This window comes from Xyrauchen texanus, chromosome 29 (genome assembly GCF_025860055.1).
Source record: "Xyrauchen texanus isolate HMW12.3.18 chromosome 29, RBS_HiC_50CHRs, whole genome shotgun sequence".
Classification (NCBI taxonomy): Eukaryota; Metazoa; Chordata; class Actinopteri; order Cypriniformes; family Catostomidae; genus Xyrauchen; species Xyrauchen texanus.
The window spans coordinates 22,445,621-22,472,434 of record NC_068304.1 but is presented as its reverse complement, the minus strand read 5'-3'; the positions used below and the strand labels follow the sequence as shown (position 1 = coordinate 22,472,434).

Here is a 26,814-nt window from a genome sequence, read left to right as displayed (position 1 = left end):
ACAAATGACCAATTCACCCCTAGGCCCATTTTATCATGACAATCCTGTATAAATTAAACTTAAAATGTATCAAATGAGGAATTCACTCTCAGGCCCATTTTGTCCTTACATTCTTGCTAAAATAACTCCATGTCATCCCTGAACACAAAATGAAATAGAAAGGGCTCTCTGGAAGCTTCTGACTGTTCCAGGAGATTGTTGCGGGCCTTTTCCTTGTGGTCTTCATTCATTCGAAATGTCTCTACAAGAGATGAAAGCACCACACAATAATCTCAACGTAAAAAAAAACCTCAACTATAAGGTAACATTAACTCACAAACAATGCATATAACAGAGGAACGTGGAACAAACACTTTAACACCTTCACAAGATGTCTTCAAAACATCACCGCAAGGCTCATTTACAACACGCAAAAATGTATCGAACCATCCGTAGAATTTTGTTTTTAATACAGTAAAGTATGACAACATATTCAAGCTTCATTAAGATGATAAAGTTATGCACAAAATTAAATATTTAGCAGATAAACGCTGAACTTAATATATGCGATAATTTTTCACAACATGATGTCAAAAACGTTACACAACTCACCATGCTCTCCGCCATGCTTGTCTCATTGTCAATAACTCCGCCCCTCACTTCAGGTTCTGGCGCTGGGGTTCTGAAACTGGTGGTGCTGCGGGTCTGCAGCTGGATATGTCTCGATCATACAGTATGCCTCATTCACAAATCCAAAGCACGAGAACTTGTGGAGTTGGAAGGGAATATTAAAAGTGTATAGGCAGAACCAATGAATTGACCCGATTGAAATACAGATATAATACTGTATTGTCATGGAAGGTGGAGTTTTGGCTGTTCAGGGCAAGACAGTCATATTTTGAGTTGGGGGACAAAGCAGGGAAGCTTTTGGCTAGATATATAAAGCAGAGAAATGCTTTTTCATTCCCTCAGAGAAATATGTTGGTGATGAAATATTTACCTCAGACATTGATATTAATAAGGCTTTTAAAGAATTCTATTTTAAACTCTATAGTTCCACATCTTCGTCTACTAATGAAGATATTAGAAACTTTGTGGAACCATTAGAACTCCTAAACTGATGACTGAGCAAAAAAATTATCTTGATTCAGAGAAAACCTTGGAGGAGCTTGGTGAGGTAATTAAGGCCTTGCCTACAGGCAATGCTCTGGGGCCAGATGGCTTTGCCGCTGAAATTTTAGCTCTTATGCTACAGAACTGGCTCCACTTTTGTTAGAAGTTTATATGGAATTATTAAAAAATGGAAAGCTTCTGCCAACCATGACTCAAGCCCGGATCAGTCTGATTGTTAAAAAGGACTCTGGTCGTGACAATCTCACTAGATTTGATATGGTAGAATGGGATTACCTTTTAATACTTTTATTGGTTGGATTAAGTTACTTTATAGACACACGGTAGCGGCGGTACAAACAAATGAATTAATTTCAGATTATTTTATTTTACTCTGGATACTTTATTATTGTCCCCATTATTGTTCTGTCTTGTCGCGGAACAATTAGCAGCCAAAAAAAGAAGTGAAGATGATTTTCAGGGGTGGTGGCAGGAGGTGTGGCACATAAGCGCTTGCTTTACGCAGATTATATTTTATTATTTGTCTCCGACCCCATTAGATCTATGCCTTGCCTCCATAGAATTATTAATTTATTTTCTACATTCTCAGTGGCCCAAACAGGGCATTAAATACTTGGGCATTTTATTCCCATCAAATTTGTCTGACTTTTTAAGTTCATTTTGACCCCTTAATTAAAAGAATTTCGAGCAATGTGGGCAGGTGGGCTTCATTACATTTATCTATGATTGGGAAGGTTAATGTTATTAATATGAATTGTATTCCAAAATTTAACTACATGTTAGGGTCTTTCCCTGTAGATGTCCCCCTCTCTTATTTCAAGCCATTTTATAGCATAGCTAAGTCCTTCATTTGGAATGGAAAGCGTTCTAGATTCAATTTTAACAAGTTACATTGGCTGATTGACAAAGTGGATCTAGGACTACACAAGATTTTGTATTATTATTATTATTATGCTTTTGGTCTCAAACATTTGGCTCATTGGTCGCTTCCACTTGAGAGAGCTCCTCCCTGGTTTTGCATTGAACAAGAAGGTTCTTGCCCCTATTTTGCCATTGCAAAGCCTTTCTATCAAACTAATTGGAGAAGTTAAGTTACACCATGTTATCTTGCATTTGCACTCGGTATGGACAAAAGTGTCCAGTGTGTTTAATTTGGATATTTGTTTAAATGTTACCCCAAGCATCTGGCTGAACCAGGGCCAGAGTGGGACTCATTTTCAGTACTGGAGTTTCATGCCTTAGACCAGCCCACTTTAGTTCACGACTGACTCTTAAAATAATATAATTAAAACCTCAGTATATATGTCTGCAATAGTGCACTGTTCTCTACAGCCATTTAATTAATTGTATTTTTCTAGGCATTTTTTATATTTACTAGGCCTATATTTTCATTAAAAACATAATGGGTCACTAGTAACACTTGGGCATAGAAAGTTGTTATAGGCCTAGTGAAACTAATGTGATCATGTTTGCTTATTCACACTGCTTACCTGTGTCTTCCACAGTGAGAGCATCAATCTCTTGCATAGGCCTACAACTGGGTCCTGCCTCTGCTTCTGACACTAAATCAAATTTTACAAATTGTCATATTTCTCACCATAAATCTCCCCTTTTTACAAAGCTTTCTGATCAAGTCAAGTCAGTTTCATTAATGTAGTGCTGAATCATGAATCTTGTATCATTAATTATCTCAGGGCATTTTTCATTGAGCAGGTGTACACCATACTAGGGCTGCAACTAACGATTATTATGATAATTGATTAATCTAATGATTATTAGAACGATTATTTGACTATTCGGCGATTATTGCAATGATTAATCATTCGCTCTTAACCGATTATTCAGCTTGTGTGCTGACATAAAGGGTTGTATTAAACATGTTTACTATAAAAAAATAGGACAAAATCATCTTTTAAAAATACCTCTAAATGACATTCACTGAATTAATGGGAAAAAATACATTTTATTAAGTTTAATTCAGTAAAGAAATTCACTGCAAAAAAAACTATTTCTATCAAGTGTTTTTGTCATGTTTTCCATTTAAAATAGTCTAAAAATCCTTAAAACAAGATACATTTACTTGAGAAGCAACAGATAAGTTAGACTTGCTTTAAGAGAATTGATCTTAAATATACAGTAAGTGTTTTTTGTATAGAAGTGTATTTTTTTCACATGGTTATACTTCTATTCAAGGTCTATTCTCTAAAAGCAAGTCTAAATATCTCATATGCTGCTTCTCAGGTGAATGCATCTTTTTTAAAAGGATTTATATATATTTTTAAATATTTGTATTTTTTATATTATATTCAACATTGTCAGATAAAAGTATAAAAGTATTATCTTCTGTAGTATAGTTCCTAAAGTAAATGTACATTGTTTTAAATGAGTTTTAGATGTTTTTATTGAAAAACAAGCCAAAACAAACAAATCACTTATTCTGTTATCACTTATTCAAAAAACGTATTCTGTTGCAGTGTATAATGGGGCGAAGACTACCCTCTCTCACCTTTCTGTACACTTCAATACATCTTTAACTTACAAAAAACAAACTCTCTCTTAATAATAAAGCTGTTTATTGCCAATTTTCTTCACAATAAGAAATGCACAGTGACACATATGTTATGATTCAATAAGTCGTGAGCCATCGCATTATAATCTAGCTTTAGTAAGTGCGGGTCTCTCTCAGCCGGGTGCAGTATCAATCTCTCCCCCTTAGATCGGGACATTCGCGCGTAGAGGTGCTGACCACACAGAAAAATGCCAGTTTCGGAGTTTGTAGTTAACTACAAGACCTGGTTCCATATTATATTAACCGTAATAAAGCTATAACGCATTTTGGAAAATAATCATGAATCGTTCCAAAATGGAACCGATTTGTGATTTCAGTTTTTTATTATTTTATATACAAAATATAAGTCTAATATTTGGATAGATTAACAGGCCTATCTACTCCATTGACAAAAATAGTATTATGTTTGTTTTTTGTTTTTTTTAAATAGGCCTATGTTGAGTCATTATAATGTAACAGAGCTGAAACATAATTTAGAGCTAAAAATACATTAATGCAATGGTTGGTAACAGTACATGTCACTTTATTGTGCTTCAGTTTCTTCTGTATGATTACATTATTTCTTATGCAGGTGAGGAGGGAAAGATGGCCCATCGACACGCTGAGTCCTCCCAAGATGGAATGTCTCGCCTTTTTGCACCTGGCAGTATGGTGCTATATTTATGCTATAAATGGACAGTATTTATGCTAGAAATGCATATCTGCATTTAAGATGTAACGCCGGGGTGTTTCCTTTAAAGACCTCCGGCTCCACTTATTCCACAACGAGAGTGCTTCTGTATTTACTCATTGGATATTTATGTATAATACAATACTTTGTGATCTACATCACCTGAAGCTGTTTGGAAAGTTTAGAGTGCATCTGGACGGTAATCTGCGTTATTCTTCCTTAGTCAGACTCAGGCGCGAACTGCAGTGCTGCTCTTGCGCGTCATCATTACAGTTTATTGTGATCTCATTTTACGTTTAATGAGATCAAACAACAAATTCGACGAAAAATATTGCCGACAATTTTTTATTGTCAACGTTGTCGATAACGTCGACTAATCGTTTCAGCTCTACACCATACTCTTCATTAACATTACTTCTTCTAATTCTTATATTCACTCAATGAGCAATAGAGGCTGCTGCTGCTGAAGAACTATAAGAAAAAGTTTGATACATAAACATGAACGGTGGTTTGCAGACAACATTGTTTTGCAGGGCCGCTAGCATCTTGCATTGCTCCTAACTAGCTTAACGTTAGCTTACTAGCAATCTCATCTTCATTTGGTGCGCTGGTGAAAAAGCTGCTCAGTTATACAATTGTTTGTGTCAGTTTGAAGAGCTTTCTTTTTTTAATCTTGCCTTTTCAGCGTCGCCTTTGCGCTTTCTATTGTCCATTTTAGCCTATATCCTCCATCAACCACAACTGACTTAAGTTTACAAGTGACGTTTTTTTTAAGCATGGTGCTGCTGTCAGGGGAGTCAAAAGATAATTACGTCATTAACCTGCAGGCTGCACTCTGTATGTGGGCTGCTAAAAAATAATAAATAAAAAGAGTGGGGCAGAGGTAAAATAAAAAAAGAGTGGGCTGCTGTGAGGGCAGGCAGCCTAGGGACAGTATCCATATTTCAACCCAGTGACATGACAAGACTGTAAAAAAAAAAAAAAAACAGACCGGCCCACCGGGAATTCTTCCGATTAGCCAATCTGACTAAATAAGGTATTAATAAATCCCCTTTCTGCTGGTCAGAGTGTATTGTGAGGTGGGTTACTACACTCGGTGACCTATATGAGAGTGGAGTGTTGAACATTTTGGGATTCCACAATCTCTGTTCTATAGGTATACAGCTGTCACCTGCTCTGTATTGTTTTTGGGAGTAGCACACACACCCCTAACGTGGCATATACTCTGGGATTAAAAAAAAAAAAAAAAAGAAAAGAAATAAGGGTGCGCCTTATGTAATTCAAGATCTTACATAGATTCTGTTGGACCCCTCTAGATTGAATAGGCTTGGTCTTAAAGACACACCCACCTGCTGGCAATGCCAATCAGAAGATGGAGACACAACCCATGTTTTTTGGGTGTATGTCAAGATCCAAGAATTTTGGTTGAAGATTCAGAGTTTTATGTGTGATGTTGAACACTCAAATTTCATTTAGCCCCAGACTCTGTATTTTGGGTGATCATAAATTTGGGGGATAAACACATACAAAATTGGGTTCTGACCAGCATTGACTGGCAGGCACATTATTTTTAGGGGATGGATGTTGGATGGCGCGCCCTCATTTACAGAGTGATGTGTGGAGATGGGGAGGGTGGCTGCTTTCGAGGAGAGGTCAAGCAGAAGGCTGGGGGGTCAGAATTTGTTTGATAGGAAATGGGGCAAGTACTTAGTGTTTTTGGGGTACTCTTGGGCAGGGGCTGTGGAGAGAGCAATTTAGTTTTAATTGTATATTATCATTAATATTTTCTTTTTCTCCAGTTTTTTGTGTGTAATCTTACTTGTGACCACAGGAGTGTTCCTTGGGGGTCAGGGTGGGGCTGGTGATTAGTGAGAGTTAAATGTTAATTCAGTGTTTATATGGTGTTTTTCCTTTTTTACATGTCTATGAATCAAAAAATATTAATGGGATTAAAAAAAAAGAATAAGAAATCATCCGAATGGCTAAGTGCATCATACCTTTAAGGCAAAGGGGGACACCTGTCAGTGCAGCCATGTCTGCTCACTGCATCAGTAGGATGAAGACAGGTCAGCGCTGGCAAATCTTGCAAAGCATGTGTGACACACTTGCACACACGCATCCTGTTGCTTTATGATTCATGCTCATGAAAGCCACAGGTTGTGAGCACAGATCTGAGACCAGATGTGACACCTGAACTACACGAAGAGCATCCAATTACAGACACATCAAAATGTGCAAAGTGATCCTGAGACAGTTTCAGAAAAACACCAATTCAATGCAGATAAATACTACCAATGCTTGCATTATAGGAAAATGTGTAAAGCTTCAGTCAGTCCAGGGATTATGACAATAGGGACACCTATGGCCACACAGACCTAGTTATATATGATGGTTAGTGTTAGCTTCATTCAACGTACATGAAAGGAAACGCTGATGTTGTAGCGCTCACTTGTTTGTGGTCCTCTGATGACTTGCTAAAAAGCTACTCAGCATCTCCCTCTGGTGGATGTTCACTTGATACTGTGGCACCCAATTCATTTTAGAAATCTGACTAAAGTTACGGTATTTTGTAATAAAATAAACAAACACCACAATCTAAAAACACTGCAAAATAAATAGATCAGACCTTAATCAAATTAATGCAAATAACATACCATTTATGTAGGTAAATGGCATTACAAAACTGTTATTTTTGGAGAACATTAGTTCTAGCACTTTGCCCAAAAACAATATATTTATTTTATGCTGTCTTTCATGAAAATTGTTGACAGGTTGGGGGCTAAAAACAGTGGCGGTTCTTGTAAAAACACATTAAATTATGACTAGGCAGGGCTAATCTTTTATCCCCCCCCACCCCAGTGTAACAGAGTTCAAAGTTATGGGTGAAACTACTTGTGAATCAGAAATGGTTTCTTTGAAGGGGGGAAACAAACAAACAAAAAAAAACCCATCTCAACTTCCTGTGGAAAATTATTTAGCAAGAGGAGAAAACAAACACTGAAATGGGGACAATATTTTTTTATTAGCTGTACAGCAATACATTCTCCACACCATCTTGATTCATATGCCCTCTCAGCCCCACCCAGCCATAATAAATGTCTTTAAGGTAGATTTTCTGACCATTGTAAAATTCACACAGTACAGCTAGGTAAAAAAAAAAAAAAAATGCATTCACCTAGAATTTTAAGAGCTTAAAAATAAGAATGCAATTTAAATGCAAATACATGGAGGAAAATCTTCATTCTGAATCAGAAAACAAAATCATCAGAAATAAGGACATTGCTCTTTTGCACAAATGATGACAAACTTTTTACAAATGTTCCAGCCAAGCTTCCCCCTCTAGAAACAGTTTGTATCAAAATAGCTTCTTCAAACACTCTTATCAAACTACTTAAATTAGTCGTGGTCTGAAAAATCTACTGTAAACGGCAAGATATCTTTTATAAGTCTCTTTTTAGTATCCCATTAAATATAATCAAACTCTTTCAGGTCACGTACAGTTCAAGATTGGGAGCAGGTTATGGGGAACATGACCACTTCACAAAAGATCTGTCTCAAAGTAATTTGAGACGTTCAATGTCCCCAGTTCTGTCCCTTTTCCTCCTTTTTACAAAGCCAAAACTAAATTCAGCATGGAAGCCTGTCACATGGAACAATATTAAAGCTCACTTTTTTGTCGCCTTTAAAGTAACAGGTGGTAAAAAGATTAGCTGCAACATCAAGCAACCACTCCCCAACAAGCGAGTTTGAGCAGACTCAAATGCAATGATTCAAGCTACAGAAAGACAAGGGGTTATGCAGCCTACATGATTATTCTGGCTTTTATTTTGCCCCAACAAGTCATTTGAAAGCCTTCAGTGGCATGTTTCCAGAAAACTACTGTTAAAAGCCATTGCATTCAGGACAATCAATTCACTAGAAAAAGATTAAAATATTCATAATAAAACAGAAAATAAAAATTATTTACAAGCAAGACTAGCCAAGATTACCTTATTTTGCACAATTTTTATCAACCGCAGGTTTTTTTAAACACTTGATGGATGGATGTCATCGTCCCTGGTTTGACAATCAGATGGCTACATTTCTACTCTAACATTATCAACTGTGACCAGTGAAAGAGCACAAAGGGAACAAACAGCAAATGATAAATCATCATAAATGTCCAACATTGAGAGGACATTCTCAGACAGATGGGGTATTAAAAAAAAAAAAAAAAAAAAAGCAGCTCATTTCTACAGCAGTGACAGCGATTTTAGAGATCAAAGCTTGACCAGGCACAAAATGATATAATTTCCCAATATTGCCATGGTAATGTCAGACTTAAATGGTCAAATAAACAGCAGGTTATCTTGAAAATTATGTCTAGATGCATGTAGTACACCAAGTTAAATAAGATGCTGTGCAGTCCTCTCTACAGACAGCAAAAAGAACTCTGGTGAACTACTACTAAAATAGACAAAAAAAAAAAAAAAAAAACATGCATTATTTTGTGATCCTCATGAATCTAAACATTATGAAGAGACAAAATTGAACAACTCTGAGAAGTTAAAAACATGGTTTTATGGAAAATGGTTATTGGAATATGAAGTCTTACTTCCTCAAGATAAATCTGATTAAAGACTTTGAGGAATAAACATATGAGGACACAAGAAAATAAGAGGTGTGATATTAAAAGGAAGTGTTGAAGAGAAACGTGAGCACACATATATATATATATATATATATATATATATATATATATATATATATATATATATAAAAAAAAAATCAAGGGACACGGATAGGGATGCATTTATGCAAGATGTGTCTACATACATCCCCAGATCACCGGTCCATCATGCTAAGGATCATTTCAGGAGTAAGATCGCCATTAGGTGCAGTGTCAGGGACGGCTATCTGCACGGTTTCTATTTCAGCCTCAATTGTCTCCATCTCCTCCACCACTGGTGGGGCTGCAGCTGCTTCAGCGCCCTCTGGCTCCTTCTTCACTATGATGTTCTCAATGGCCCCTGTGCTTTCATCCTCCACCTGAATAATTGCAGCAGTTTCTAGGAGAAACAGTGTTTTATTAAACCCAGCGAAAAACTTTTTGCAGTTTGTGATTTAACACCACACCAGCTTCCATACCCATTTTCATGGAAGCAGGGATATATTCATAAAAAAACACAAAAAATGTTTTTAATATATCTTTGATAAAAACTCAAACTCATTCAGGACTTTTTGAAAAATATTTTCAAAAGTACCCTTTTTACCTGCAGGGGTTTTGGCAGCAGACTTGGTAGGCGAGGCCTTGGGTGTGTTCTTGGGGGGTCTGCCCCGTTTCCTCTTTACAGGAGGCTCAACAGGAGCAGGGATGGGAATGCTGGGTGGAGCCTGTTCTACCATGATATGTTGTTCTTCAAGATGCTCCTCCTCCTCCTCCTCATCTTCTTCGTCAATGTCATCCAAATCAGGCTCTCCATGCTCATCTGAGACATTCAGATCAGTGTTTAACTTACATAAAACCATTCAGAGCAACTGTAAGAGCCACTTAATACATGATTTGTATTAAGCATAAGAGATCATTCAGATAAAATCAATCCATTCTGCCAATACACGTTCAAGGGCAAGTTTACCCAAAAAAAGATATTTTCATCATTTACTCAACATTGTATTGTGCCATACCCATAGGACTTCTTTTTTCTGTGGAATATAAAAGGAGATCTTAAAAATGTTAAGTCACCTTTTTTTCCACAAAATGAAAGTGAATGGTGACTGAGGCTGCAAGTAACTAAAAATATTCTGCCATGATAAAATAATCTCCTTTTGTTATCCACGGAAGAAATATTATACAGGTTTGCAATGACATACATAACCCTTGAAAAAGTTCAGATAATCAAGTTCTTGCCAATAAGATTAATCTCATGTTAAGTATTTGAACACAGCACAATAAAAGAACTAGAGCCAAGCCACTCACCACTGTCATCTTCATCATCATCCTTTCTAGAGCGCATCTTCCTCTTTCTGCCCCCACGGGTTCTCTTGGATGGAGTTCCATTCTCTCCATCACCAGAATCTTCACCAGTGCAGTTCTCAGCATGCCTGGCCATGGTATTCTGTCAGATTCAAACAGATCCACTTCATTAGACACTGTTCACAGCATCTAGTGGCACATTTAAACATGTCTAACCTCCTTTAATAGGTCATCATACCCTGCGAGTGAAGGTCTTGCCACATTTGGTGCATACAAAGGAGGTGGGTACAAAGTTGGGGTCGTGGTAACGCCGGAAGTGCATGTCCAGGAGCTGTTTCTGCCTGAAAGTTTTCTCACATTGGCTGCATGCATATGGCTTCTCTCCAGTATGAGTACGCTTGTGCATGACCATGTGACGCTCCTGTAAGCAAAGAGGACACAAAACTTCATTAACTTAAGTTAAAGAAGTGAACTACACTGTTTTGTACCACTTGCTCTTTCAATGTCAAAATGAGATATGAAAAATAAAGACTAAGTTCATCCAAAAAGTGAAAATTCTCTTATCATTCACTTTTGTAGTTCCAAACCTGTATGACTTTCTTCCATGAAAGGTATCAAGCAGGATGTTGGCCCAAGTCAACATTCAATTTCATTGAATCTATTTTAATTACAATGAGGTGAATAGTGAGTGAAAATGTCAGTCCCCATCTCCTTCAGTCTTCCATGGAAGAAAACATCTCATAGTTTAGAACATAATGATTGCAAGTAAACAACTAAAATTTTCATTTTGGGGTTAACCGCCATTTTTACATGCAAGCAAGTTAATTACAAGAATTTTCATAGCATTGGATGAGCTGTCTGACCTGACGGCAAGCATAGTCACACTGGTCACACTTGAAACGTTTCTCGTTTTTGTGGGACTTCTGATGCTGGATGAGAGCATAGCGCTCATGGAACACCGCATCACAGTAACGGCACTTCCTGCCCTGCTCAATGTAGGAATGCTGCTTACGGAGATGCACACCTTGGGACGCAGAAGTTAAAACATGTCAATTGGAACACCACAATTAAGAACCAAAATATTGTAACTTCTTGTTAAGAGTTAAAAAAAAAAAAACCTCAATACTCAACCCGCAAATACCACAAATGGTAAATGCTGAAGATAACAGCAAAGGGTCTTACCGAGATCACTCTTGCGGGCGATAACAGTGTCACAGTGGGGGCAGTGAAACTTCGCCACATTCTCGGTGTGCTTCTGCAGAATGTGCATTTTCATGGTGCCACTCTGAGTGAACCGTGCATGACAGATGTAGCACTCATAGGGCTTCTCTCCTATAGAATAGACAAGAAATATTGTCATTTGCCAAACCTTTTAAATAACGGAACAAAAACATGACACTAATAAGCTGAGTGGTGACAAGTGGGAGTCTGTGCTGCTGACCTGAGTGGGTCCTCATATGTCTCTTCAGCTTATAGGTGTCTCTGCTGGCATAGCTGCACAAACTGCACTGGAACGGACGCTCTCCAGTGTGGGAACGAATGTGGCGCTTCAGCTTACTGACCTGCAACGTATCAATTTTATGCCTCAACTTAGTACAAAAATTCAGATGTAGTATAGAGAATCAATCCTTTTACAAACACGTTATACAAGGTAATGCTCTTAGACCAACCTCCACACTGGCATAGTCACACATGGAGCACTTGAACGGTTTCTCATGGGTGTGCTTGTAGCGTCTGTGTCGCACCAGCTCTCCACTGGTGACAAAGGCCATGTCACAGTCAGTGCATTTGTGGGGTCTGGTGCCTGTCAGAAAAATAAAAAAATAAGGTTACATTTTTTATTCACACAAGTGAACTGATGTTCCATTCCAAAACTTTATCTATAATGTAGCACAAGAGATTATGTACCTGTGTGGGTGTTGAGGTGGTTCCTCAGCAAGGTGACAGTCCTGAAGGCTCGTCCACACAGATGGCACTTGTGAGGCCTCTCATCCGTGTGGCTCTTCATATGGCGGTCGAGGTTGGAACGTCGTGGACAGGTATAACTGCACAGCTCGCACTGGAATGTCTTCTTTACACCTGCATGCAATGAATTAGATCAAGCTCAGATATTACACTATTATGAGATCAGATTTTAATTTCATGTAAATGTCAGCTTTGTGCACAGTCAAGAGTTCTCACCTTTCTTCTTGATTTTGGTTGGTTTGGGCGGCTTCATGTTGCCCACAACTTTCTCAGCATTGACCTCAGAGAGCAGTCCCTCCTGTTGCTCCTCCTCGAAATCATACACTGAAACATCCATGTCTTTGTCTCCCTCTGTGTTGTAGCGCAGCTTGCTTTTCTTTGTTTTCTTGGTCTTTTTAACAGGGGGTGTGTAGTCTGGATCTTTAGGCCAGGTGGGGTCATCATTTTGGACTTCAGCCATCTCCTCCTCCTGTGGTTGAGGCTGCTCCTCTTGAGCCTGGAGCTCATCTTGCTCCACTGTCTCCACCTCTCCATTTGCACCCACCTTGACAACCTATAAAAAAAAAAAAAAAAAAAACAATTTAGATTGAAGTGAGCACAGTCCAAGCTTGCCATATCTCAGTGAATCCATTCAAATCAGAATATAAATTATGACCGACCTGAAAACCCTCAGGTAATGGCAGGGTGTGACAGATGACTGGCTCTCCATCTTTAGGCATTGAGGTGGCATCCACCAGTGTCCCCTGCAGCTCTTCTACAGTGGCTGCAGTGACGGGCACTTGCACAAGCTGGAGCTCTCCCAAGCCCAACTGCTGCTCCTCCATGTTCACCACCTGCAGGGTGATGATCTGAGTATCATCAACAGTGGTGACTGTGGCTTCATGGGCTGCACCAGCCACAACAGGTGCTCCGACAGCAGCCTCCATGACTTCGGTCTTCATCTGGAGCAGGGCAGGGTCCAGGGTATCCATCACCATCATCTCAACACTGTTGCTGACATTAACTACTCCCTCTACCATTTGCTGCTGGGTCTCCACTACAGATTCTACTTCAGCATGGGCTTGCTCTAACCCAGCAGCCTGCAGTAGTTCAGCTCCAACCTCTTCATCCTCTCGCCGCCTTTGGTACGTCTTACATTCCTTGGCCTTAAAAGCATCCCCCGCCTCTTCCACCAATGCCTCAGTCGGTCCCCCTTCCATGGGTAATACCTACAGTGAGAAAGATCAAAGTGTTGGAATTCAGCACTAGAATTGTCCTACCTGACTGCAATCTGAGCCGTGTTTACTTACATGCATACAGAGAGACAGGCTGCTATCAAATATATCAATGAGAACAATTGAGTCGAGTTGACACCTCCATTGCAAACAAATGACTTTGGTGTTTGCAGAGCATACTAGGAGTTTACCTGCATCAAAAAGGAATACTTCATCTCCCTACACCTGTGTCTCCGATGAATGAGCTATCTGTCTCAACTCTGCTTACTACCTAGCTCAACCTGTTGGAATGCAAATAAACCAAGGCAGTCAATCAAATAATGTAAAATAAAAATAAAGAATAGATTTTCAAAGAAAAGTTAATATTAGCTAGGCTAATAAAGCCTTCTATCTTATCTTGAACAGGGCTATTATAGTTTAGATTTCTATTCGATATTTGTTAATTTGATTTAGTTGAGTTTCCCCCACAATTTCTCTTAGCTGTAATTTTCGCAGTCTTTTCTAGTTTCAGTTTAGATCGTTTTTACTTTAGTTTTAGTATTTTAAGGCTGGCAAAGCATAAGCACTGGTTTACTGGTAACATATAGGACTCATGTCAATAAATATCACAGGATCAAATTGTGTTACCTCTATCTAGAGGCATGTTCATGTTTAATTGTAAATGTTTCAAATGTTATAATACAGGGTGAAAATGGGTAAAGTGGGACAGTTAAACTTGACCCCTATTATATCTATATGTCATTAAATACAAATAATATTTGAGAAGTAATCAAATTAACTTTTTGAGTTTTAAACGGAATACTTTAAATCAGGGTGTATGACAGAGCTCATTCATGACTACCTGTGGGAAAAGGGCAACTACCAACAAAAAAAAAAAAAAAGTAAATATTTTTAAGGTGCTAAAAAGTACAAAAAATTATTTGATGCTTGTAAATATTACATATGCTGTGAAAGTGTTTCAGAAAATATATAAAAAAATATTTCAAATAATTTATTTCCCATTTTACCAACACTGTCATAAAAACAAATCTGGGATTGGGTCAAGAGGTCTCCAAAGTTTCTTAATTTTTGCTTTTGATTAAGATTCATTTTTTTTGTTGAGTTAACGAAAATGTTTTCATTTTAGTTTTCATTAACGCTAATAATTCAGGTCCACATTGGTAAGATGCTTCTTGTGTACTAGTTAGTATTCCTAATATCCATACAGCGCCAAAACAGCTATTTACAATGCCCTAATGATTTTTGTTGTACTAATTGTTACATTTCAATTCGTTCAACGAAAGCTCAGCTAAATGTTTAGTTACTTTCATTCACCCCAAAACCACGTTTGTGAACTCTTGATCGGGCGCCAGAAAGCATCATATCATTCACTCGTACTTCCTCACTAGACTGCATGATCGCTCGACATTGCCAAACCCAGTTTAACCAACAAAACGGGGCAATTGTGTCCACTACCTCCAACCTCCACACGTTTAAAAACACTCTTATGATTTCCCACAGCAAGAGGGCATTCTGAGACGGTTAATCGTGTTTTTGTACCACTACCAGTCGGGTTGTAGAGGGAGCTCTCTACAGTTTTTATCCGTTCAGTCGTGTGTTGCTTCAGGTTAGTCTTTCAATAAGAGTGAGCGGTCGCACAGAGACCAACATCTGCGGCGATTCAGGTGTTTTAGGCGGTAACCCCTAAAAACCTGGAGCCAGAGAGCGTACGTCTTAAGGAATATGGCCATCGGTGCCATTTAGCAACGGCATCTTCCTCGTTTGATTTAAATCTGCGCAATAAGCTAGCAGCAACAGAACCGACGGTCAAATATGGGGTTCATTTTCAACAACTTCGATCTGAACTCAATTCAAATCGATTTCTAGGAGAGATGAAGAGATCACAGCGTACCGAAGCCACAGTAGTTGGACTTTATTATCGCAGAAACGAGTGAATGTTTCATCGGCTCGTGTTTGAAATTTAACTGCGCGAGGAGGGGCGAGAACATAGCGACTGGCGCTCGATTGACATTTATGTAGTAGAAACACTCATATTCTGCTTAAAACATTTTGGATTAGATATTAAAGCAGTGTTTTTACATGTAGGGGTTTGTTTGAGAGCATTTGGATGTGGTGGGACTTGAAAGCTGGCGAAGTGTATGCGGCACATTAGCTAGTTGGCTAAGTGCGCGTGCAGAAACGGCGGGTTTCTAAAGACAGGAAACAAAGAGAAGAAACAGAAAATGGACGCCTGGCCTAAAGATTGAAACAAACATCCTTGCGCTAAAAATGGCCATCTCGGCGAAATGTCGTCTGATATAGTTTCAATAGTGCTTAATAGTCGGGCAAAAGCCCGAACTTCTGGGTTATAAATGTTTTTTGCTAAATTTTCGATAACGATAGAGGGAGACAAACACCCCCCGCCAGCCGCCTGGACTGGGAGCCCCATCGTGACACCTAGAGGCCGATTAAAGCTCCTGCAAAATTCCTCCCTTTCGGAAAAGTAGTGCTGTTTTACCTGCGTTTCGTGATTTGCTCTCGCGTTGAATTCGACAGAAAGCCCAGGGTTTGTTCTTCCTTCAGTACGAGACGGAGTAAAATTGCGTCCTTCTCCTCTGGCGGTTTTAATCCTCTCCCGCTTTTGCAGAGTAGGCTCCGCACAAAATGGCGGCCTTGAGCGGCTGTTGCGCATGCGTGGCGTGCAGGGGGGCGGTGGCGAGGGGGAGGGCTGTAAACACAGGCAGTGTGCGGATTGGCCGTGTGGGGCGCTACGTTTGAATTACAAATGTGGGCTGCTTTTTAATGAAACGGTCAAATAGGTTTAAATATATAATTTTACATTGTAACATATGGTCATCCTATTACACGAGATAAGTATTGTTGGATAACATTAGAAGAGACTAGTTTAATCAATACAATGTTGAAATGGGCTTCTCTATTACTTAATAGCAATGTTCCTTTTTCCTGTTAATCGACCATCATATGGTGGTTTCTTGCTCAAGTCTTTATTTGTGAGCATGTGTGTAGATATATATATATTTACATACAGGGTTGGGAGGGTTACTTTTTAAACGTATTCCACTACATATTACAGAATGCATGCTGTAAAATGTAATTTGTAACGTATTCTAAATACTTTGGATTACTTATTCAGCACTGACAGATTTTTTTTTCACTTTTTTTGACTATAAAAACTCTGCCAGTACAGTAAGACACAATATACATGTTAAAAATACATTCTCTGAAAAACCTAAATATCTCATGCAGTATCAATCAAATTGATCTTGTTTTTAAAGATTTTTAGATATTTTTACAGGAAAACAATAAAAAAAATTATATCAAGCCTACGATTTTTGCCCTAATTTCAAAGGTCTTACTAGGAAAAAATAAATTATGATCCAACATGAATTTTCTTGATAAAAAATATGATTGTGTCTGGTAATATGTGCCAGTCAAATGGCTAGAAATAGCATTTTAGTTTAGCATAAAGCTGAATATCATTCCATAGGGCTGACAATATACACAAGGTTTATTTTTATTTCTTGTGCTCCAAACTTCCAAACAAATCATAAGTGTTTCACTGCTGTTCAAATGCACTTTGAATTGCATCATTTATATGTATAAATGTTTTCCACCTGAAAGGACTAAATGTTAAATGAAACAAATTACAATAAAATGCAACGTAATCTCTTCAGTAATCAAAATACTTTTTGAATGTAACTGTATTCTAATTACCAATGATTTAAACTGTAGTGGAACACAGTTCCTTATATTTTGTATTTTAATACATATTCCCATTACATGTATACTGTTACTCCCCAACCCTGCATATGTGTGAGTATATACACTCACCTGAAGGATTATTAGGAACACCATACTAATACTGTGTTTGACCCCCTTTCGCCTTCAGAACTGCCTTAATTCTACGTGGCATTGATTCAACAAGGTGCTGAAAGCATTCTTTAGAAATGTTGGCCCATATTGATAGGATAGCATCTAGCAGTTGATGGAGATTTGTGGGATGCACATCCAGGGCACGAAGCTCCCGTTCCACCACATCCCAAAGATGCTCTATTGGGTTGAGATCTGGTGACTGTGGGGGCCATTTTAGTACAGTGAACTCATTGTCATGTTCAAGAAACCAATTTGAAATGATTCGAGCTTTGTGACATGGTGCATTATCCTGCTGGAAGTAGCCATCAGAGGATGGGTACATGGTGGCCATAAAGGGATGGACATGGTCAGAAACAATGCTCAGGTAGGCTGTGGCACTAAGGGGCCTAAAGTGTGCCAAGAAAACATCCCCCACACCATTACACCACCACCACCAGCCTGCACAGTGGTAACAAGGCATGATGGATCCATGTTCTCATTCTGTTTACGCCAAATTCTGACTCTACCATCTGAATGTCTCAACAGAAATCGAGACTCATCAGACCAGGCAACATTTTTCCAGTCTTCAACTGTCCAATTTTGGTGAGCTCTTGCAAATTGTAGCCTCTTTTTCCTATTTGTAGTGGAGATGAGTGGTACCCGGTGGGGTCTTCTGCTGTTGTAGCCCATCTGCCTCAAGGGTGTGCTTGTTGTGGCTTCACAAATGCTTTGCTGCAAACCTCAGTTGTAACGAGTGGTTATTTCAGGCAAAGTTGCTCTTCTATCAGCTTGAAACAGTCGGCCCATTCTCCTCTGACCTCTAGCATCAACAAGGCATTTTCGCCCACAGGACTGCCGCATACTGGATGTTTTTCCCTTTTCACACCATTCTTTGTAAACCCTAGAAATGGTTGTGCGTGAAAATCCCAGTAACTGAGCAGATTGTGAAATACTCAGACCGGCCCGTCTGGCACCAACAACCATGCCACGCTCAAAATTGCTTAAATCACCTCTCTTTCCCATTCTGACATTCAGTTTGGAGTTCAGGAGATTGTCTTGACCAGGACCACACCCCTAAATACATTGAAGCAATTGCCACGTGATTGGTTGATTAGATAATTGCATTAATGAGAAATTGAACAGGTGTTCCTAATAATCCTTTAGGTGAGTGTATATATGTGTGTATAAATCTATATGAAAATTAATTTGTTTAAAGTTTGGCAAAGTTTCATATTTGTTCATAAATTAGACATCCAAGTTTTAGTGTTTATAATTTTAATAGTTTCCTTTACAGTTGATGTCAGCCTTGTCAGACAATATACACATTTAAGAAGAGGGGGGGAAGCAAAAGTATCTCACTTCTTTAATGCTGCACAACCTGTAAGTAATAATGAAAAATATATATTCAAATCTGTTCCGCAGTTTGTAATCCTAAACTGCAATCTTGAGTTTTAAATAAAGTATCTCATTCTCATGCTCCCTATACTATTTTGAGGCACTTATACACTGTAGAGGCATTCTTTGTCCATAATGAAGTCTGGAACAAATTTGGCGAGAAAACAATGCTATGCAAAATGAACCCTCTATGGTTACAGATCAGATGCTTCGTCTAGCAGCACTGGAAAAAAATGCTCAGAGTCAAGCAGTCTAGAAATCACATGCATGGAGAGGCTGTCTGAACCTTTTGCAAAAGGCAATATTCACCACAGTTTACATCTTTCAATCAAAATAATGATAAAAAATAATAGCTTCTCACCACCTTTACAGCAGATTGTACATTGCCAGTCGCTTAAATCTTGGGAAGTGCATGGTGAATAAAAACAAATCTGCATTTGTTATTGAGTACTTAAACATTTAAACTAAATTACAACAAAACATATACACTTCCGATGGGCTATAGATATATTCTGTGTCAATAAAGCTTCTGACAGTATGGAATGATGACACTGTTACACTTTTAATGGCAACAAGGTCCCTGTTAAACTACCAACATTCATTCTCCAATTAATATGTACACACACACATAAACACTCTTGACAAAGTGTAGTAGGCTCTCTATATACTCTGCAGGTAGTCGCAGCCTACTTGCATCAATAAAGTGAAAATAACATCTCCAATCACTATCAGCACAGTCATCACTTGTACTGCTGATCAGGGTTCAGCTTTCATGAATCGTAAAGGCAACACCATTGGGACAAATCATAAGGCAGCAAAACATTCTTAAAAAACTAGTTCACCCAAAAATGAAAATTCTCTCATCATTTACTCACTTTCATACCATCCCAGATGTGTATGAATTTTCTTTCTTCAGCAGAACACTAATATCTCAGCTCTGATAGTCCATTCGATGTAAGTGAATGGTGACCAGAACTTTGTAGCACAAAAAGCACATAAAGGCAGCATAAAAGTAATCCATACGACAGTGGTTATATCTATATCTTTAGAAGTGAAAAGATAGGTGTGGATGAGAAACAGATAAATCTTTAAGTCCTTTTTTACTATAAATCTCCCTCTTTAACCAGCTCCAACCAGTGTGTGGTGATATGTACAAAGAATGCTAAATCACACAAAAAAAAAAAAGAATGTGGAAGTGGAGATTTATAGTAAAAAAGGACTTAAATATTCATCTATTTTTCACCCACACATATTATATCACTTATGAACATTTGGATTAAACCACTGTAGTCTTATGGATTACTTCTATGGGGCCTTTATGTGCTTTATGGACCTTCAGAGCAGAGATATTCTTATAAAAATCTCTGTGTTCTACAGAAGAAAGAAAGTCATACACATCTGTAATGGCATGAGAGTGAGTAAATGATAACAGAATTTTCATATTTGGGTGAACCATCCATTTAATAAACCCACTCACACCCCCACTCTCTCTCTATGCATCTTACTATATTACTTTACAGTAGTTTATCTTAGGCCATATCCAAAATATTCATAACATACAGACTGACATACAAGTCCTCTTGTCCAATGATTGGATTCATATCTGTCCATGTATTCAAGGATACTGATTTGCACATATACATCTGTATAGTGTACACTGGATAGTTTTTCATAGTGTGCAATTAATAGTTTGTTACTGGCATGATCATGTAGGTGAATATACTGAGGCATGAGTAAATTGTTTTCTATGAGCATCAGTTGATTGCGTTAGAAGGCGGTGCTGGCCATACTGCCAGGTGCAAAAAGGCGAGACATTCCATCTTGGGAGGACTCAACGTGTCGATGGGCCATCTTTCCCTCCTCACCTGCATGAGAAATAAAGTAATCATACAGAAGAAACTGAAGCACAATAAAGTGACATGTACTGTTACCAACCATTGCATTAATGTATTTTTAGCTCTAAATTATGTTTCAGCTCTGTTACATTATAATGACTCAACGTAGGCCTATTTAAAAAAAAAAAAAAACATAATACTATTTTTGTCAATGGAGTAGATAGGCCTGTTAATCTATCCAAATATTAGACTTATATTTTGTATATAAAATAATAAAAAACTGAAATCACAAATCGGTTCCATTTTGGAACGATTCATGATTATTTTCCAAAAATATGCAGAAGACACAAAATGTACATGGTGGGGCAATTTGCACAGTAGGGGAATACTGATTGAAAATGCTCAAGGTTTTAATTCACTGGTTCAAAAACTTTAATTAATGTGTGATGCATTGGAACAGAAGAACAGCAGTCAAAAGATTTAAAATATATTTAGGGAGCACACAGACATTTGGTTTATTCTTGACCTTAAACATTAACAGAAAAAATTGTGTTACATTAATCATTGAGTCAATATGAATATGAGCTACGCCAATGGTTCTTGACCCAACAACGGGATGCAGGCCTGACAATTCTAAACACAAATAATAAAATACAACTAACCATATAATTATCCATAGTTAAACTTTAAAACGTGTAAAAAAAAAAAAAAAAAAAAAGATGCAAGGTAAAAGAAAATACACACCCAGACTACATTAAATACAGTATTGCACTGTACCATTACTTAATGTCCCATGTAAAATCTGGGTCCACTTGCTCCTGTGTCTCAAGCTCTTTAATCTCTACAGAATCTATTCTTGGTTTCCCTATTACTCCATGAGTCTATTTCCAGATATTTATTGCACTGCTTACCTAGCACAAGGAGAGCTTGTTTGGCAGCATCCCTCACATCCTCCATATCTGACCGGCACAGATACACCAGCTGCTCAATGCTTTCTTTGGCCTGTAATGTATAAACATAGTCAGCAGGGCACTTTACTTAAAAGTTCCGCACTAGCATTGAGGTGTAATACTGCATAAAATCTGATTCCAACTCAGATTACTAAAGTGCAGAATCTGTGCAACACTTCAAGGCTATATTTAAGCAGAAATACCAAATAGATTGAAGAAAAAAAAATCTGATGTGGGTGAAGAGATGTGCAACTGAGGATGTTCGGGTTATTGGGGAGAAATGTTTAGACGTTATACAGGAACTGACCTTCAAACAAGCGAGTGCTTTACATCCACAAACTCGCGTCTCAATGCTCTCATCCTCTAGTAGCTCTAGACAGCTCACAAGTGCCTGAGACAAAACAGTAATGCAAGACAGCACATGTAGATTAATTCACAATCCTTTCTGAACAACAGAGTGTCAAAGAAAACTAACTGCTTTGTAAAATCACTATGAAATGTGTCATAACATGAGAAATACAATTTTCCTTTATTATATGAAGACATAAGGAGTTCATTGATCTATGAAAACATACTGTAACATCAGAATTCAAAACTTCCTCCCCAATCCAAAAAAAACATCTATCGGAACTGATCAGCAAAACGGCTTGTTCTGAAATCCTTGTTTTTTATGTCAGAAACCCCAAAAAAGTTCAGTTAATTTTGTTCATGCCATACACTAACACCTAGCGGCATGGATGCAGCATAATTGAAATGCAAAGTAAAAATGTATTATTGACAGTCATTCTAAGAGCGAAAGTATCCAATAACAGGGTGCTTACTGAGAGAAAAGGGGATAGTTCACCCAAAAATGAAAATTCTCAAATTTTCTCACCCTCATGCCATCCCAGATTTGTATGACTTTCTTTCTTTTGCTGAACACAAATGATCATATATTTGAAGATATCATATATATTTGAAGATATCATATATGAAGATATCATATATAAAAGAATAATATTTCAGCTCTGCTGGTCCATACAATGTAAGTGGGTGGGTGCTCAAAAAGCACATAAAGCCATCATAAAACTATTCTATTTGACTCCAGTGATTAAATCCATGTCTTCAGAATACTATACATTCTCCTCCCTGCTCAGTCAATCTCCACATTAACTTTCACATTCTTCTTCTTGTGTTTTTGGTGATTCACCTTCTTTATGCATATCGTCCCCTACTGGGCAGGGAGAATAATTTCTAGCAAAAAAGGACTCAACTATTGATCTGCTTCTCACACACACCTATCGCATCACTTCTGAAGACATTGTTTTAACCACTGAAGTCCCACAGATTACTTTAATACTGACTTATGTGATTTGTGTAGCTTCAAAATTCTGGCACCCATTCTCTTGCATTGTATGGACCAAAAGTGCTGAGAAATTCTTCTAAAAATCTTCATTTGAGTTCAGCAGATGAAAGAACATCATACACATCTGGGATGTCAAAAGAGTGAGTAAATGATGAAAGAATTTTCATTTTCTGGTGAACTATTCCTTAAAGCTTGTAGTATTCGGACATTATGTGATCAAAACATGACAGCCCCCCTGAGGGCACCCTCTTCATGTAATAAGGTTTCTGGGTAACACTTAGATTCCATTCATTGACATTAGTTAATGCAATACGTATCATTACGTAAGCATTTATTAATCTTTGTTAATGTAAGTGAATAAAAACGGTTTATTGTTAGTTCATGTTTGTTTATAGTGCATTAACTACAGTACGTTAACAAATAAATGCTTTTATTTGAACAATGTATTAGTATATGTTGAAATGAACATTAACTAAGATGAATAAATGCTGTAAATATTGTTCATTGTTAGATCATGTTAACAAATAGTACCTTATTGTAAAGTGTTACCGGTTACTGATACGACTTGAGTCGTCATCTCATGCAAGTGGTCAAGATTTTAAACAAGTTTAAAAAGTATTATACATTTCTATAGGAGTAAAATTTTACATAGAGAAAAAAATTCTTATCATATCTTAAACATATGACTGCATTTTAAACATATGATTGGCTACCCACAGTTACACATCACTGAAACCTACACTGCCTGGCCAAAAAAAAAGTCACCTTTTGGACTTAAGGCTTCAGTTGGTCAGTTCTAGGCAAATTAATTCCCATTTTTGTTTGAAAACAGTTTAAAAATTATCAATATACTGTAGACATGACTGTTTTAGGCAGGACCATTATCGGGGGGTGACCAGGGACATCCTTTATAGTATAGCCAACTCATGGCTCTTTTGGGAGAGGGTAGCCCACCCAAAAATATTTTGTCCCTGTCCCCGTGAATTTGAGTGGCGGCCCACATTTTGGGTGCGACTCAGAACAGGAAGTTCCCTTGACTTGCACTGTAATTGCAGTTCACTAATCACCTCCAAAAGTACAGAACACAATGTTTGAAGGAGGACCCTGAGTGCAACATCTTACCCTCTCCCTGTGGCGGGTTTGATCAGCTAGACTCCGCAGCAGAGAGCTAGCTGCACTGCACACTTTCCCCCTTGCATCCCTCAGCAGCAGACTGACTGCCCGCAAGCCCTCCCTCTTCAGACTGCACTCTGGAGGCTTCTTCAGAGACTTTACCAGAACATCCTGGTCTCCAGACTGCAGGCACTGAACTAGCCACACTGCAGGAGAATGTGGAAGAGAGACAGAAGTGTGGTTAATGGAAGAAATGGATGAAACGGATAGTGAAAAGAGAATATTAGGTGGGGGAGGAATGGAAAGATGAAATAAGAAAGCACAAAGAGAGGTGTGGTGGGGGATAATGGTATGGCAGGGTTCGAAAGTACTCCTAAATGTGTTGCACAATCACTCTTGCTAATGAATGTTTACGTTTCATAGAAGAAGATAGAGGGCTATAAGTCATTTACACTTTCGCTGCACATAAGCAAAATGCATTACGCTTTCACACTGACAGTGTTTCTATACAGTAAATAAAGTGCTAATGGCCATTCATTATTTAAATTTTATGTCTTTTGAGAACTTGATTGAAGTGAAATCTAATTTACATGAGGAAGGGGATTATATTTACATCTATATAGTAATTCATCTACATGGAGTGAAACACAAACCTGTAAATGTAGAATATAAACTGCTTAAATGATCTGGATTCTGTCAGATTTATATTTGAAAGTATGGTACTCTTTTGTGCCTATCACTGCATATAACTTGCATCATGCACAAAGCACAATAGTAATACTGCTTCATAAAAACCTCGATACCAAAATATGTTTGTATTGTTGATATGTGTTTATAATGCGTTTTCTATGAGAAAAAACTATTATATTAATTTTACAAATTATTTTTATTATTTAAAATTCTCAGTTACTTTATTCTGCTCTACTCTTTGAACTTGGCAGTGTGATCCTTCAAATGTTGTTGAGTTTGTAAGAAAATTGCTTATGTTCCTCATTTGTAAGTCGCTTTGGATATATGAGTTTGCCAAATGTAAAATGCAAAATGTAAATGCTATAATAGGCTCAGTGCTGAAACTGTACTTGCAGCTATGGTTCAGCAACACTTGAGCTATGCTGCTAGCACCAGTTATACAAGCATGAAAAATAAATACACACTGCTAACGAGTATGGTGTGATAATGATTTCTGATTCTACTCTCTCTCATACTCTGGCACACACAAATAAAACACTCAAACGTACCTTCTTCAGCAAGCTCAGTAATGTGTATGTCCAGTTCACTCACTCCCTCTGCTTCCAAATAGCTCCAAAACTGGAAGAGCGTGACCGTCTCTTTGGCCACAACTCCACTACGCCTGGGCAGCTTTTTCTCAAGGACCCGCTCCACCAGACGCAGAAACACTATCAGAGACGCGCACACAGGTTTGAAGAAACATCAGTCTAAGTTACCAAGGGTCAAAACATAATCTGATATGGCAAATTGTAATGTAGAGATTTTTTGGTGATTTTCACACTGGGCATATTAGCTGCGGTCCAAATCCCCCCACAGCATTGGTCCAGTTTCAGAATCACATTTGATTCTGTCAACCCCAGTGCTTTCCATCACAAACGTGCACATGATGGAAAACGCAATTGGGCACTATATTTGTGTTTGTTTATATTAATTTGGTGTCATTATGCACATCAGAGTGGACGAAGCTTGTGCCTCTGTGCGTCACATGCCGTAACTCAGCTGTTGTACTTCTCCAGGAGAAGGCGTCTATATCGGTTGCTCACAAACTATCTTTTTTAAAGACACAGCTAGTTGCACGCTCACTCACGCATATATAGGCACCTCACCTCTTCTGTATTTCAAAATGTTCCCATGTCTTTCATGGTGCAACTGATGATGGCATTGTGCTTAAATCGGCTAAAACTATTTAGTAATTTTACGTCCTGAACAAATGTGGACCCGAGTACAGGTTGCTTCCTCACTCATGCAAAAAGTGCCACAGTTCCACTGCAACCAAACTTGGATAACCTCCTACAGGTAGTCTCGGGTTCGTGCTGTCTGCCCCCGGACTACAAAACAGCTTTCGTATTACCAACGTTTCATGTGAACTGTGCTCTGTGTCGACTAAACAGCCAGTGTGGAACCCCCCTTAATTGCCCCAGAGACCACTAGAATTGATGATTAGCAGTAAATACTTAGATAAAATCGAACTTTGTTTTCACATTTATTTTGATTAGTTGATTAAACAGCAATTTTTATTAATAAACAATATCACAACAACGGTTTACAGTGCTTGCTCGAGCATTACAATATTCATGCACACACATTTCACAAGGTGGGGAATTTCAATTGACTTTTATTGTTTTTATACTGAGCTATTGACATTTTCTACAGTATACCCTAATTCCCTATCACTAAACCTAACATAACCTAAACTCAAGATATAAACACTGCATATTTAGATTTTAATGAAAACTTTAGTAGGTTTTACTGTCCTTGTAGGGACATTTGAGCCTCACAATATAGAAAACACCTGACCCCCACACACATACCTGTGTCTGCAAAGCCGTCTCCTCTCTCTGGGATATTGCTGGCATAAGCATTGCTGAGCGCCTGCAAGAAAGCATCTGTGGAAGTGCTGTACACACTGCAGCCATCCGTGCACTGCCGCCATAGTAACACAGCCCCTTGGCACTGATCTAATTGAGGAACAACTGCTCCGACATACAAAGTGAAAGAGAGAGAGTGAGCGCTTGAAAGATGTTTTCCGAAAAAATATCTTATATAAAGTTATTATTTTCCATGCATAATAATTTATAATATATCATGTCTGAAAAATCCAGTGAATTGGGAGA

At 38.1% G+C, this 26,814-nt stretch overlaps 3 protein-coding genes across 8 annotated transcripts in view; all 3 read right to left on the bottom strand.

The window, feature by feature from the left end:
* LOC127623023 (capping protein, Arp2/3 and myosin-I linker protein 2-like) overlaps positions 1-6,383 on the bottom strand; it is a 93,999-nt gene extending 87,616 nt beyond the window's left edge. Inside the window, 1 exon segment of the mRNA XM_052097238.1 lies at positions 6,347-6,383. Within this exon segment, the coding sequence (XP_051953198.1) occupies positions 6,347-6,383 (37 nt within the window).
* Positions 6,384-9,112: 2,729 nt separating this feature from the next.
* LOC127622921 (transcriptional repressor CTCF-like) lies at positions 9,113-16,167 on the bottom strand. The gene is made up of 12 exons (XM_052097091.1): positions 15,979-16,167; positions 12,927-13,475; positions 12,484-12,820; positions 12,211-12,381; positions 11,973-12,106; positions 11,744-11,864; positions 11,485-11,634; positions 11,166-11,326; positions 10,541-10,723; positions 10,306-10,444; positions 9,602-9,817; positions 9,113-9,397 (listed from the first exon to the last, which is right to left on the bottom strand). Exons 1-12 carry the CDS (start codon positions 16,150-16,152, stop codon positions 9,174-9,176), a joined length of 2,559 nt encoding a protein of 852 aa, XP_051953051.1. The 5' UTR covers positions 16,153-16,167; the 3' UTR covers positions 9,113-9,173.
* Positions 16,168-16,998: 831 nt separating this feature from the next.
* The window catches only part of LOC127622919 (rho family-interacting cell polarization regulator 1-like), an 81,948-nt gene continuing 72,132 nt past the window's right edge, over positions 16,999-26,814 (bottom strand). For 3 of the 6 annotated variants that reach the window (XM_052097085.1, XM_052097082.1, XM_052097081.1), the window contains exons 18-23: positions 26,512-26,673; positions 25,210-25,368; positions 23,981-24,177; positions 21,821-21,904; positions 21,475-21,565; positions 16,999-20,593 (exon numbers count right to left, since the gene is read on the bottom strand). In XM_052097085.1, coding sequence (XP_051953045.1) covers positions 20,496-20,593; positions 21,475-21,565; positions 21,821-21,904; positions 23,981-24,177; positions 25,210-25,368; positions 26,512-26,673 — 791 coding nt within the window. In that variant the 3' untranslated portion in view covers positions 16,999-20,495. The remainder of the gene's footprint in view (positions 20,594-21,474; positions 21,566-21,820; positions 21,905-23,980; positions 24,178-25,209; positions 25,369-26,511; positions 26,674-26,814) is intronic. The other 3 variants (XM_052097083.1, XM_052097086.1, XM_052097087.1) reach the window with 1 other exon arrangement.